The 13,592-nt window shown below is 48.9% G+C and overlaps 7 protein-coding genes across 7 annotated transcripts; 5 read left to right on the forward strand and 2 right to left on the reverse strand.

The window, feature by feature from the left end:
• Positions 1-258: 258 nt before the first annotated feature.
• On the forward strand, positions 259-1,228 carry ASPSYDRAFT_38660 (uncharacterized protein). Its single transcript, XM_040845754.1, has one exon. The coding sequence runs from the start codon at positions 445-447 to the stop codon at positions 1,081-1,083; it is 639 nt and encodes a 212-aa protein (XP_040707808.1). The 5' UTR covers positions 259-444; the 3' UTR covers positions 1,084-1,228.
• On the reverse strand, positions 1,129-3,315 carry ASPSYDRAFT_84038 (fungal specific transcription factor domain-containing protein; the record flags this gene model as incomplete). The annotated part of the gene is made up of 10 exons (XM_040851299.1): positions 1,129-1,233; positions 1,290-1,484; positions 1,650-1,693; positions 1,746-1,960; positions 2,017-2,229; positions 2,280-2,417; positions 2,462-2,628; positions 2,677-2,770; positions 2,815-2,871; positions 2,927-3,315. 10 exons carry the CDS (start codon positions 3,313-3,315, stop codon positions 1,129-1,131), a joined length of 1,617 nt encoding a protein of 538 aa, XP_040707809.1.
• A 545-nt stretch (positions 3,316-3,860) lies between these two features.
• On the forward strand, positions 3,861-5,384 carry ASPSYDRAFT_1155082 (class II aldolase/adducin family protein). The gene is made up of 2 exons (XM_040840013.1): positions 3,861-4,374; positions 4,428-5,384. The coding sequence occupies exons 1-2, from the start codon at positions 4,077-4,079 to the stop codon at positions 5,030-5,032; spliced, it is 903 nt and encodes a 300-aa protein (XP_040707810.1). The 5' UTR covers positions 3,861-4,076; the 3' UTR covers positions 5,033-5,384.
• On the forward strand, positions 5,152-6,695 carry ASPSYDRAFT_38664 (D-hexose-6-phosphate mutarotase). Its single transcript, XM_040845755.1, has 3 exons — positions 5,152-5,472; positions 5,573-5,899; positions 5,984-6,695. The coding sequence occupies exons 1-3, from the start codon at positions 5,227-5,229 to the stop codon at positions 6,371-6,373; spliced, it is 963 nt and encodes a 320-aa protein (XP_040707811.1). The 5' UTR covers positions 5,152-5,226; the 3' UTR covers positions 6,374-6,695.
• Positions 6,696-7,191: 496 nt separating this feature from the next.
• On the forward strand, positions 7,192-9,249 carry ASPSYDRAFT_26039 (uncharacterized protein; the record flags this gene model as incomplete). Its single annotated transcript, XM_040844238.1, has 4 exons — positions 7,192-7,528; positions 7,591-8,345; positions 8,407-8,716; positions 8,771-9,249. 4 exons carry the CDS (start codon positions 7,192-7,194, stop codon positions 9,247-9,249), a joined length of 1,881 nt encoding a protein of 626 aa, XP_040707812.1.
• A 1,631-nt stretch (positions 9,250-10,880) lies between these two features.
• Positions 10,881-12,271, forward strand: ASPSYDRAFT_38668 (uncharacterized protein). The gene is made up of 4 exons (XM_040845756.1): positions 10,881-10,967; positions 11,018-11,061; positions 11,114-11,142; positions 11,192-12,271. The coding sequence occupies exon 4, from the start codon at positions 11,259-11,261 to the stop codon at positions 12,162-12,164; it is 906 nt and encodes a 301-aa protein (XP_040707813.1). The 5' UTR covers positions 10,881-10,967; positions 11,018-11,061; positions 11,114-11,142; positions 11,192-11,258; the 3' UTR covers positions 12,165-12,271.
• On the reverse strand, positions 12,067-12,861 carry ASPSYDRAFT_38671 (putative RING finger protein). The gene is made up of 3 exons (XM_040845757.1): positions 12,784-12,861; positions 12,186-12,717; positions 12,067-12,138 (listed from the first exon to the last, which is right to left on the reverse strand). The coding sequence occupies exons 1-2, from the start codon at positions 12,789-12,791 to the stop codon at positions 12,192-12,194; spliced, it is 534 nt and encodes a 177-aa protein (XP_040707814.1). The 5' UTR covers positions 12,792-12,861; the 3' UTR covers positions 12,067-12,138; positions 12,186-12,191.
• Positions 12,862-13,592: the final 731 nt, after the last annotated feature.

Genomic DNA, 13,592 nt, shown 5'->3' on the forward strand with positions numbered 1-13,592 from the left:
GTACAAGACAGCTTTGGATTACTTAGGTTTTGGGCCTTTTTACATCAGAGGATCCATGGTCATACCAAATACTTTATGTTGATTGCAGGCCTATCATGTTGATTGATGTGAAATGGGAATGGTCCAAACCGCTGGGATACATGGTATGTACTTGGTACGATGTACGATCTTTTACAGACATTATCACAATGCTAACCTACCCTACCAGATTTGTTGGGGCTATTTTGCGTACCTGGATTATTGTGGTGGCCTGCGAATATCGGGGTTTTACTTTTGCATTGACAGAATAAGAATGTAGGTACCTAGTAGATTGTTGCCTTGCGACTTTTCTGCAGCCTATCAGACCATCACTCATAAAGGTTGAATGAAGCTTCCATCTCTGCTACCATCATTAAAACTCCACCTATCAATAACACCATCAACGCTGCTACTCTATTACCAACCATGCAACCAAATGAGAACCCTGAATCAATTTCCCCCCTTCAAGCCCACCTCAACACCCTCCAAAACCTTCCACTACTCACAACGATCGAAGCCATCCACACCCTCCTCCCCCACCTAACCCCCTCCATCTCCCCAACCGGTACGCGCCTCGTCAGTTACACGCCTAATAACGACACCGAAGCCTCAACAGAGCAAAGAAATAACTTAACTGGCTACGGAACACTTGATACCCTGGGCCGGATCTACCTAAAATGCGCCGACAGATGCACGCGCGAACACGCTCCATTCAAAACCCGACTTTTGCATACAGATCTCGACCCGGCGATGGAAGAAATCTATAGTGCCAGCCATGACCAACTCATGGATGGACTTAAAGACGGGAGTGTGAAGATTCCACCGCCAGACGAAAACGAGGTGCAGATGTGTGCTTGTTGTCGCGGGGATCCTGACGCCACTATCCTGATGAGGCTTCATGAAGGGATTGCATTGTACTTTTGGGAAAATGAGTACAAAGATATCTTTGGGGATGAGAAAAATTCTGGAGGAATGTATGGTAGTGAAGAGACGTTTCTGATGGCGTCTAGGGAACAGGTGGAGAGGAATGCTAGGGAAGTCGAGGAAGGTCTAAGTAAGCTTTGATGGAGGCCAAAACCGAAGAGAGCCCTGGAGGGAAGCCCCGATAATCTACGGTGGAAGGAAGTTGTTCAGAGGACTCAGTGAGGTGTCGAATCCGATGTTCATGATCACGCCTAGGCCTTCGCCGTGGAGAATGTTTGCGTAGCCCTGAGCCTCCCGGGCTTATTAGTATTGGCAGATGATAGATGCGTGGAGATTTGATTAAGTACCCATCCTGGTTCATTGTATATTGGATCCAATTGTTCGTCGGTCTCTAGAGCTGCGCCCTCGTCGTTAACGGGTATACTGGAGCTTGCTTCAAGGAGGTGTAAGGCTGTCAAGTCCTGACTTTGCGTTCTCGATGGTAATTCAGAAGGGCTAGCCTGAATAGCTTGAGCAATGGACCTCGATTCCTGGAGTTGGACCTGTTAGTAGATTAACAAAAAGAAGATAAGGTAGACATTACTTCAAGTAATCGCTGTGACTGGTTGTTCATGCTGTTGTCTAGTCTCCGGTGGCCTCTCATGGCCTTTTCAAGGACTGCCTCAATGACCCTCTGCTGATCTGGGTCATTGTAGAGAGTCATATACACTGTCAATATTGAGATGGCGCAGAATGTGGAATGGGTTGTTACCTAATGCATGGTCAGTGAAGGCTGTTCGTTGTTATTATCAGCCATGGAATACGTGCCCAATATGCCGAGTTGTATGTCTCGTCCGTCTCGATGTCAGCGGCGAACGATGCGAGCCGGAGAGCTGCTTCAACGCATTTCCCAACGGCTGGGCTGGTTGGGGGTATTCCACCGCGGGGGACATTCGGCTGCAGAAATTCATCGAGGAGATAGCCCCTGTATAGAAGAATGGTAGTGAAGTTGAATGCCGCCCGGACAGTTCGTTGTTGTCTGTGCGCATAAATAAAAAAAAATTGCTACATGATTCGTGAATCGAGTCAACTGACCGTTTGAATATCCATGGGATATCAAAAAATTCCAAATAACCACCGGCTTTATTTCCGTCATTACTTTCTGGGTGGAAGAAGGAGGGTGTTTCTTCCAGCCAAATTTGAAGGTCGTGCTCGATATCGTTTACAATATCATCGCGCTTCTGGGACCTGGAATGTCTGTCTGCTGGGTACAGCTGCTTCAGGATCTTGCCCGTTATTTGGGTAAGCCTATAAATGGATTAGCAGAAACTAAGGCACGGAGACGATTGTTGCGCTACTTTATATGAGCCACTACTCCTTTCGTCAAGCCAACTTCATTCTTGCCCAGATCTTCCTCGAGTCCAGGTCTTGGATAGGGAAGAGTGATATCGACGTCATCCAATGCCATGGGCCGACCCAATGCTGCGGATAGATACCTTCGCAAACGTTAATATGGATTGTTCTAGTCCGTATTACGTACCTATCCATCATATATAGCGACCAAAAGATTCCGCGTCGTGACCACTCTTGCAGGCTATACTCTTGTTTGACTGCTCTTTGGAAACCAGCCATTTGCCCTAGTCGAATAGCATTTCCTAGCGAAACCCAAGCCGTGTTAAACATATTCAGGGCTAAGTAGAACTGACACTGATATTATTAGTTAAGTCTATGAAGGAAGATGCGCTGCTTCCTTACCTCCAGTACGTGCGCTTGCAAGATGGTGGTGGTCGGTGGATATACGGTAGCCACTTGAGCAAGTCTTTCTTTCCCAGCTTTAAACAGTCGAGATCTATAATACTAAGTATGGTATTGACGGACAGGAGTAAAACCAACCCTTTGGACTTTTGTTCTTCTAGATCGAGGTTACGCCAGGAGGCCAGCCATACACAGCTAGGAGCCGCTGTTAGTTCGAAGCACCATCAATGCTTGAGTACAGAAGCCTCACCCAACAGCCATAACAAGAAGCAGAACGGACATACTCGCATCATCCTGCAGGAATTCTTCGTCCTGGGCGTAGAATCCAAACAGAAGATGTTCGATTTGGGATCTCGGGATATACCGATACGTGGCATTAGAGTGCTCATAGAAACAATCAATATACTCACGCGCGAGATGACGCTCTGGCGGAAAGAATATAGATGCGGCTGAATCGCCCTCGAGGATTCCCTCCGCCGGTCGATGGAGATTACGAGGAAGGACTTGTCCCATTGACTGTAGATGAGTGTAGACGCTTTTGAGGAAGGCGTGAGTGCTGGCGTCTCCTGCAGTAATGGGTTCATCAATATTGGTATCTCGGCGGCAGTAGCGATAATTTTTATCGAAGCATACCGGCATCTCCCTCTATCTCTGTCGATAATCGAGCATCGTCAGCCCCGGTTGGGCTGTTACTTGTGGATTCATTTTGTTGCGGACTTGGCGGCCTCCCAGTTCGGACTTTATCATCATCCTGTCTCTTTGTTAGGGTTACTCATGCGATAGAACCGTGCCACAAACCAATTTACGTCTCTTCACTCTTTTATATGAAGTGTTGTAGCTGCAACCTATTTCCGCAACGTCAGTTTGCACCTCCGAGATTCACCCGCAGATTGGAGTGTACCTAGTCGGAGTGATGCACATCTATAACATGGTATGAAGCAAAACTGTTAGCTCGTTCGTACGTATAGTCTATAGAGTGAAATAGCAACGCACCTCCAGACCGTCACATTTGCATTTCCGTTTCTTGCAAATGTCGCAGGCACGCGTCACATACTTTTTTGCGAGTGGCGACGAACTTGGAATTGTCGTCATTGTAGCGGTGTCATTTTCCATGGAGAAAGTAGACATTTCCTATAGAATGATGAATATTAGGAGAAAGGACATATTCCTGGGGCAGAGACGGATTTGTATAACCTCGGGTCGGAAAAGCATCACGCTTTTCCGTGGAATCTTGCCCAACAGGAAAATGAACCAAGTCATTATAAGGCGGGGTTGGAGTAGATCCAATACCACATATATAGACGTAACTCCACTCAATAATGACTGCTTACCATTTCGATTCATCTAATTGAACATACACTCATCAACCCGGTAGTTATATCATCGATACCGTATACACAATGTCTCCAACAACTATAAGCGATATCCAGCCACCAGTCGCCGCGCCTACCAAGTCTATTGCTCCCTCTTCGAGCAGTCGGGTTGAGAAGCCTCCGCAAGTCCAAGTTTTGGGAAAGACCAAGAGCGGCAAGACACTGAAAATCCGCAGCTATCCCAACTTCGACAACTTGGAGGATGAGCGGCTGTATCGCAAGCAGCACCTCGCCGCAGCATTCCGCATATTTGCAGACCGGGGATTCGACGAGGGTGTTGCAGGGCATATCTCCGTGCGCGATCCTATCTTGACAGACCACTTCTGTGCGTTTCCGTTTTGGCGCTTCGAGAGACGCAAGTGCTGACCATTCCTGCAGGGATAAACCCCCTCTCTGCCCACTTCTCCCTGATAAAGGTGTCTGACCTTGTTCTTGTTGATGAAGATGGTAATGTCGTTGAGGGCGACGAACCAGTTAACCTCCCGGCTTTCGCCATCCATTCTGAGATTCACAAGGCCAGACCGGACGCCAACGCTGCATGCCATGCACACAGCGTTGCGGGGAAGGCATTTTCATGCTTCGGACGTGAACTGGAGATGATTACCCAAGATTCGCTGCGATTCTACAAGAGTCATGCTGTCTACCGCGAGTTCCGAGGTGTGATCTTGGACGGTGAAGAAGGGAAGCGCATTGCCGCGGCGTTGGGGAACGGCAAGGCGGCTATTCTCCAGAACCATGGGCTTTTGACTGTTGGACAAAGTGTAGACGAGGCCGCGTTTTGGTTTATTAGCCTTGATAAGACTTGCCACGCGCAGCTGTTGGCTGATGCGGCGGCCGCGGGGGGCTTTAAGAAGATTTTCATCGACGAGGAAGAGGCGGCATACACGGCGCCGCAGGTTGGTGGCCCCGAGAAAGGATGGTTGGCTTTCCAGCCTTATTATGACGAGCAGGTTGCGAAGACAAAGGGGGAGTTTCTGTTGTAAATATTTCTCTTGTGACCCTGGTTGCACTGGAGTCTAGATCTGTGGACCTGAACGGCCCCACCAATGACTTTATGACGCTATCATCGATTGAGCATGATTGCCCCTCTCTCTTCCTCCATCGTCCTATCTCACCTTGTTCCTTCCAACATCATTCTCTAGCATTCCCTTTAATATATAAACAATTGCCAGCCGGAATGGACCGTTCTAACAAGCCCGCCGCCATCGGCGTAACTGCAACCCCGCCCCAACCGACAATTTCCCTTGCCAACAACGTCGTCCAAGCCAACTTGCCCTCAGGCGAATCCGTCACCGTCAGCCTCCACGGTGCGACAGTAACCTCCTGGAAAACAGCCAACGGTACAGAACAGCTATGGCTCAGTGAGGCTGCTGCCCTAGACGGATCGAAACCGATCCGAGGTGGAATCCCAGTCGTATTCCCTGTACGTGCCAGCTCCTTCACATCAACTCATAGACCGACGACGGCAATTGAAACTGCAATCGCACCGCAGCAGGATTTATACTGACTATCGCTCGAAACAGGTATTCGGACCACCACCGCCAAACAACCACGCCACATCCGCCCTTCCCCAGCACGGCTTCGCACGCTCCTCCCTTTGGGAATTCCTCGGAAAGTCCTCCTCCGAGTCTTCCGGCAGCGCCGCCGCCGACGACACCGTGAAGCTGGACTTCGGGCTGTCCTCAGCAATGCTTACCCCCGACTTCCGATCCAAATGGCCGCACGAGTTTGGACTAGTCTACAGTGTTACGCTTTCGCCGGAGGGGCTGGGGACTTCGCTGCAGGTGCGGAACCAGGGAGAGCAGAGCTTTGAGTTTCAAGTGTTGCTACATACATACTTTGGCATTGAGGTGAGTTCTAATTTTTATTTCTTCGGGTTCCGCCTTGTGGGTAAGAGAAATGATTGGTCGCTAACGGATTGCTTGAATCGATAGGATATTTCTCAGATTCACGTCAAGAACTTGCAGGGGAAGACATACATTGACAAGGTGCAAAACGCAAGCTCTCATACCGAATCCGCCCCCTCTATACAGTTTAGCTCTGAAACGGACCGCGTGTACAAGGACCTCGACCCCTCAGTTCCCCTCGTTATCGCGTCTATATCATCAGGGAAGGACCTGTTCAGTATTACGCGCGAAGGCCTAAACGATGCCGTCGTGTGGAACCCCTGGATTGAGAAGGCAAAGGGAATGGGCGACTTCAGTCCTGATGACGGATACAAGAAGATGGTATGCGTGGAGGCGGGTGCTGTGAATGGATGGCAGACTTTGGAGGCGGGAGAGTCTTGGGAGGGTGGTCAAATTATTAAGATCGGAGGCAACTAGATTACAGTCTGCCACTAGGAATATGTAGATACGCCATTGAATGATCTAAAATGACATGAAAAAAAAAACCTATCACGATTGATCTAGTAGTTGAAGAGGTTAAGGTGGGTAAGTAGTAAACTAAAAACACCATAGCGGGATGTCCACTGGAATACTTATCCAGATAGTAACTAAACAGCGGCCATTCTTGTGGGATAATGCAGAAAACTCACAGTACACCCACTCCAGCCTCCCGCATCGAGGACTCAACCCTCAACAGGGGAAAAGCAGATACAATCATTCATCCATAGCTACTTTGTCAAAATGTTTCCCAATCGACTTTCCAGCCCAAGTGGTACCCAGTACATTCCATAGCTGAATATCAGAGTTACTGGATGCACAAAATTCCAGTGTCTGGCAAACAAGATTCCCATGTCTGATATTGCAACTTGCTTCCTGGATTATGATGTCCAAGTATGTTCTTTATAATTGTCTTAGCAGGTGAACTATCGGGATCCTCGCAGCGCCTCACTCGTTCACCGCTAGATAACCAGGCAACGCGTGTTCCTTTCCCACCGCTCCTTCGTCTGTACAGTTCAGATTCGCCTTGGACCCTTGCATGACTCGCTTGTCGATCATCGATAGTCCACGCCACTCAGAATCTGAATAATGATCGATCGCGAAGCATAAGATACGTCGAGCAGATCCCTTCTCTCAAAACTCGGTTGGGGCGCGATACGCTTTATAGTTGTTCAGTAAAAAGGATTGAGCTCCAGGGTGCCAGCTCCAGATAACACATTATCCCAGAAGGAAGAAACAACCCAGATCCGGCGGCGAGTATGACTATACCTATACGGTACGAGATTCCCAGACCTTGCGTGTTATTTCCAGATGACCCTTTCTTCTCTCAATTGTTGGCTGCCGCGAAGCGATGTGGGAAGTCTACCATCATTCACGAGCAGGCAGATGGAATAACAGCCGACTATAATCAACTGCTGCACGATGTGCATGCAGTCAGGATGTTAATTCATTTACGCCTATCCCCTGGTCTCTTCGATGAAAATGGGATACTTAGGGACGAGGGAATGTGCATGGGCATTTTGGCTCAAGGCAACTACAAATTCCTCGTGGCATGCATAGCAATTCTTGCCATTGGCGGGGCTGTCATACCCCTCAGTATGTGTATTTGCAGTATGAAAAATAAAATGGAAGCAGCAGCTGACATATGATGAATGAAGCCCCCGAAATCTTACCGGAAGAAGCAACATATGTGCTGAGCGAGAGTAATGCTGTTGCTGTATTGGTAGATCCTTCCAAAGCCGAGCTTATGGAAATCATACAAACCCAGGCAAGAGTCTCGAACATGGAATCACTTGATGAGGTTATTCAAATCGAGATCAGCCGCGAGCCACTGCGATATCCCTTAGCCGTTGGCACAGATAGTCGTCTCAGAGTGTCAAATGACCGCCCTGCCTTGTTACTTTTGACCTCGGGGACTAGCGGGCCGCCAAAGATGGTGGTACATACACGTCGTTTCTTCTATGCACAGCCAGAGCTGTGCGGTGACTCTACGGATGTGTTCCTCTTCCATCGGCCTGTTTTCTGGCATGGTGGAATCCGGATACTCATTACTATCGTCTTGGCAGGTGTGAGGACAGAAATTCTCGGCTATAGGTCGGCGGCAGACGTTATCTGGGAGCGTCTCCGGCAGGGCGATATCACGATGATGTGTCTCCAGGTTAGCTTGCTAACCAAGATGATGAAGGAGTATGAGGAAAAGCTGTGTCATCTTCCCGCCGGGGAAGTCCAGGTGTATCATTACATGATGAGCAAGATTCGGCATATTCAATGTAGCGGGTGCTTAGTGCCTGTACCACTGAAGAAGTTCTGGCGGAGACTACTCACAGGCGCGAGTCTCAATTCGGTTTACGCTGCGACAGAACTTGGAACTGCTTGCCTGGGATTCGATATCGACTGCGCAGAGGCGGCAGAGGTTAGTCAGATAGGCTTCCTAGACGATTGTTTACAGTCTATCTGTTATTAACATCTTCAAGTTTCCTTTCACCATTGGCAAGCCACTCCCTGGTATTTCCGTCAAGTTATCAGGGCGAGATCATGGAGAGTTGCTGATTAAATCTCCAACTTTGTTCGCTGGGTACGTTACATACTGCGCTGTCTCTCTCTTCATTTTTTTATTTTTATTTTGTTTATGGCCAGGCATATTGACAAGTGTGTTGAGATACCTCAACGATCCACAAGCTACAAAAGATTCGATTGACGAAGAAGGATTCTTTCGAACGGGTGATGTGGTGAATCGAGGCTCGGACGGTACCTTCTTCATAGAAGGCCGAGCAAAAACTGACTGTGCGTTGAATAACCCTCCAAAGAAAAAGCTCGCCGTTTGACTGATGATCGAAGACATTCGATACCGTGGTCTAAAAGTTCCTATACTAGAAGTAACTGCCTGCTTGCTGGATCAACCGTTTATCTCCGACGCCTATGTGGTGCCTGTAATGGACGCTTCCTCTGGGGGTACGGTGGTTTCCGCCGTTCTTCGTCTGCGGAACAATCTCATTCCAGTAGAGCTACAAGAAGGCAAAACGAAAGACCCTTCTTGTAAAACGAAAGACCTGACGTTGACATTGCCTGCGCTTCGAGCTCACCTCTCGCCGTGCTTAGAGGAATACAAGCTTCCGACACTTCTCCGGATTCTGAATGACGAAGAGGATGTTCCAAGGACCCGGTCTGGCAAACCCATGCCGACAGAAATTGCGAGAAAATATTTTCCTCAGCCCATTGAAGGGTCCTTGAAAGGACTGCCAGAAGAGGTGCAAGTATGCCGAGAAACTGTTAGAAAGAACCCTGCGGCCTGGGATTGGGGTGCACTTGGGTACTAACTAATATTGGTTTCATATCCTGAGAAATGTCTTTTACATGTAAACCAAGCAAATTTGCCCGGCCGAGGTGGTGAGTAAATTTAAACTATAAGAGTTTAGAGTGATATTACAAATTACATATTAGCATAGAATATTTGGCCCAAAAAATATTGTTACACCATATCACCGGTAAAAGAAAAACCGTAAAGCAAGACAGCAAGAAAACAAGCTGGGCATGTAGAAACTCCGAGCATGTCCCCGAGCATACCACGGGCATAGCCAAAGGTGGCGCACGAGTACTCCCTTAAGTTTTAGGTGAGAGAGAAAGATTCGGTCCGAGGTCCTGTCCGCACGAAACTCGAGAGTCTTGGCCGGGAGTACGAAGGTGGGACGACATCATGGCAGATCGAAGTGCAATACCTGCGCCCCGATGGGTTGGTATTTGGATGGCCCAAGAAATGCAGTGTCGTACAAGAAGAGAGAGAACGTAAACAAGGTCGGCCCCTGCCTGACGTGATTCTTGTATTGCTCTGGTAGTTTCCTCCGTTAGAGGCGCACTGCAGCGAGCCCTAAGCATGAGACTCGATAGCGCCATTTTCAGCTGGACGAGGATAATACATAATTAAAGTTTTTGACTGAACCCCCGGTTTGCTGAGGGCGAGGCACGTTCTCACTGTCGAGCCCAGCGAGCGTGATAATAACCTTGGGATTTGAAGCATTCTTCGACTTCCATACTCGGCAGGACCCTTCAGGCCTTCACAGTCCCGAAGGTTTCCAGGCTCGTGCAGGGTTGCAAGACGAGAAACATTGACGAATGAGAGGGGTGAAACATTGCTGCATGAACAACGCGTTCGTCACACGATCGTCAGCTCAGTTTAAGGTTGTGGGATTAGACGATCTCTTAGCCGTTTAATGACCCTCAATTAATTTTGACGGCGCTCGTGTTGCGCGGTTGACGCATTTTTGGATTGAAGAATTGAAGTAAGGGCGAACAGCAGCCACGATGAAGACTGAAGCTGCCGGTTGACCTGCTCGTTCTGTGTGGAAAGAGTGACAAACCGCAGAGGGTTACACCAATACTCGGCACCTTCGTGATGGGATAAAGATGCTAATTGGCTGCGATAAATCCAAGAATTGGTGAGCGTTCACATTTGTTTTGCTTGTTCCTTGGCTAGTGATTGCGAATGTCATATAATGGGAGATGCAGGGCTGTGATCATCGCCCCTTCAGACTCGTCCCCCTTCAGACCCGCTCACTTTTGATTTCGTTGACGCGCAATTTGAGCTTTGTGCAATTGTGCTGGAGCTCCATACACAACCTTGACAGAGTTTATTTCGGAGTTCTCAAGGCAACAGTAAGACGGTTAGAGGGTATTGTGGCTGGGAAGCCCCTTGCGCAACTCCCTTGCAACATTGCGAAGCTTTATCACCCCGGAGATTGTATTAAGCAATGCAGCAGCTCTTCTCTTGGTTGGATTAGCTCAAGATAGCAAATTTAAAGTATCAACACTAGTCGTGAACGTTCAACTTGTGTCCGATCGACGACAGGGGGTTTAAAGCCAGTTCATTCCTCTACTGAACGAGATGTCTTGATGCTTTATTTCCTCAAGTCTGAAACTGCTTAACATTAGGTGTGAGTGGCTTTGGTAATATGGGCAATGTGTCTCCTACTCCCCATCAGCTGCTCACGGAGTCGCTCATTTTCTGGAGCATTGGCGTGGTCTTGTATATCATGAGGATGTAAGCTCTTCAGACTGCAGTGTTTATCGGGATATCTCTGACTGAGAAAGGGTGTCTCGTATAATTGCAAATGAATCGATCAAACGACTGTACTGTAAGTGAATGCCATGCCAAGGACGGTAAGGTGCTAATCCTGCAATCCACAGTCGAAGACTATGTGATGAGCGCGACTTTCGTGAGTTCAGCGCGGCGTTGTTATATGATACAAGCTGACGATTCCCGAGTAAACAGCTCATTTATACCGCGCTTCTCGTACTGATCCAGGTCTCCTCCCGCTATGCATCGAACCTTATGGACCCGGCAGACTACGATCAAGTCCTGAGCGACCCACAAGAAGTCCGAAATCGAATAATTGGTAGTAAAGTCGTTATTGGACTAGAACAATGCATGCTGTTCTCGACATGGGGTGTCAAAACGTGCATGTTGACGCTGTTCTGGAGGCTGACGAAGAACCTACCATTACACCTATATGTGAAGATTGTGGTGTGGTATGTAGCAGTGGGGTTTGTGGTCATCATGGTGACCTACTATGCAATATACTGCCGACCATTTTCCCAGTATTGGGCGATGCCCGTGGAGAACATGCAATGTGCAACATACCAACATTACTCGATCACGCAGGCGGTTTTCAACATTTCATCCGACGCAGCTATGCTCGCCATTCCGGTTCCTTTGTTGATAAGGGCCCAGATGAAGAAAACGAAGAAAGTGTTGCTGGTGTGCATAATGAGCTTGGGCGTCTTCACAATCGTGGCAGCGATACTGAACAAAGCGTTCAACTTTGCCTCGCCGCTGACCACCACGTACCAGATCTGGTATATCCGCGAGGCGAGCACATCGATTTATGTTGCCAATCTCGTGTGCCTGTGGCCACTTCTGCGAAAGATCTTTAGTTTTGCGGCGACGCAGCGCGGAAGTGATCCGAATCGTGCGCAGCCAGGTCAATCAGACGAGATAACCTTCGGTAGTTCGCAATCACGACCATCGACCTTCCGGGATCGGGCACGGCTGATCCGCGGATTCAGGGATCGGAAAATAATCGAGGGGTTGCGGAACTCGGGAGGGAGCGAGGAACTGAACAACAAGACCGACTATAGCCATCAAACAGAAGGGCCAGATGCAGTGCAGCTTGAATTCAGCTTGCCCGCTGCTCCCAGCGGTGACTTAGAAGCTGGCGGGTCTCAGCGCAGATCGTAGCATAAGTGTGAGATCACATACTAACAATCAGAGCCCACGCGGAAACAAATGGTTCCTGATCAAGGCGGTCGCTGGGCGTGTGGGAGCCGAAGAAGCAGGCTCGGGAGGATAGGAAGACTTGCACAACGGGCATCGCGCCTGGCGCTTAGTGAACCATGGATCGAGGCAGGTAGCATGAAAGACATGAGCACAAGTCAGAGCGCGGATGGAGTCATCATCGTCAAAGTCTTCCATGCAAATAGCGCACTCGTTGTGAGAATTGTCATGGCTGGAGATAATGTCATTCTCCACAGACTTGTCATCTTGGTTCGCCTCTCTGTCAGTGGCGGCAGGCGAAGGCGATGCTGGGTCTTGGCTCGTATTCAGGTCGACCTCGGTCTCCTTGGAATTGGCCTCCCGATGGGCCGTCGACCATGCGCCATATTTTATGATGGGGAATCGAGCATCCAGATCGGCGGGAGACAGGACAATGCGGGGGAAGCCCAGCGGCCAGGACTCGTGATCGATTTGACGGTTGTGAGCTCTGAAGCGCTGTCGCGTGCCGAAAACAAGCCTGTATCGAAAGCTGTTCAGAATGAGATTTATGACAGGAAAAGCAAGACGAGGCAGTTATTAATACCAGGCCATGATGAAGAAGATTGCTACGCATATCGGGGCAAGATAACCCAGGGTGGCCCCAGAGGGTTTGTCATCGTCCTGCGCCATCTAGATACCACCCCAGTATCTAGGGACTGTAATTAGACATTAAAAGACTAAAAAGAGCAAGATAATTCATTGAATGATGGAGCTAAACATTAGGTATTATCGAGGGTATGGCAAGGTGGGGAGTTGTGATGGTGAAGATGGAGGTGATGATGCGTTGAGTGTTGGTCGTGTTGGACCGAGACACGCAGGCAGGGGACTCGAGTCTCGTGTCTCCTGGCATGGAACCCCGCACCAAGCCGTCCAAGACGGAGCTGAGCTGGGCAGCCTTTAGAGTTGGTCGCATTCCCTTCAGATTCTTCCTGGGTGCTTAGACAACAGCCATGGTGTTTTAAAAGAAGAGCTCGACAGAAATCAGCGGCGAACACCAGCAATATCAGCAATATCAGCTGTCATGGCCGACTGTCACTTATCGCGGTGGAGAACCCCAGATCACGATGTTACATCCACTACTTTAGTCCACGAGGCCCAAGACTCTATTTTGGTACGGTCGTACATATCTTACATAGACCCGCTGGTAACCGCGCCTGCGGACTATTCAATTGGTGGAGAAAGCTCCTATCGGACTTGGCGTAATCTAAATGCGTCCTGGAATTACCTATCTCCAGCGGGTTCTGGTTTCTGTGCTCTATTTTGTGGGTCTTCATTCACCTTAAGTCTTCACTGATAGCAGCCCCTATCTCTCCCTCTCTCCCTCTCTCTCAGTCACTTGTCAGTGTCCCTTTG

Source organism: Aspergillus sydowii (genome assembly GCF_001890705.1).
Source record: "Aspergillus sydowii CBS 593.65 unplaced genomic scaffold ASPSYscaffold_1, whole genome shotgun sequence".
Taxonomy (NCBI): domain Eukaryota; kingdom Fungi; phylum Ascomycota; class Eurotiomycetes; order Eurotiales; family Aspergillaceae; genus Aspergillus; species Aspergillus sydowii.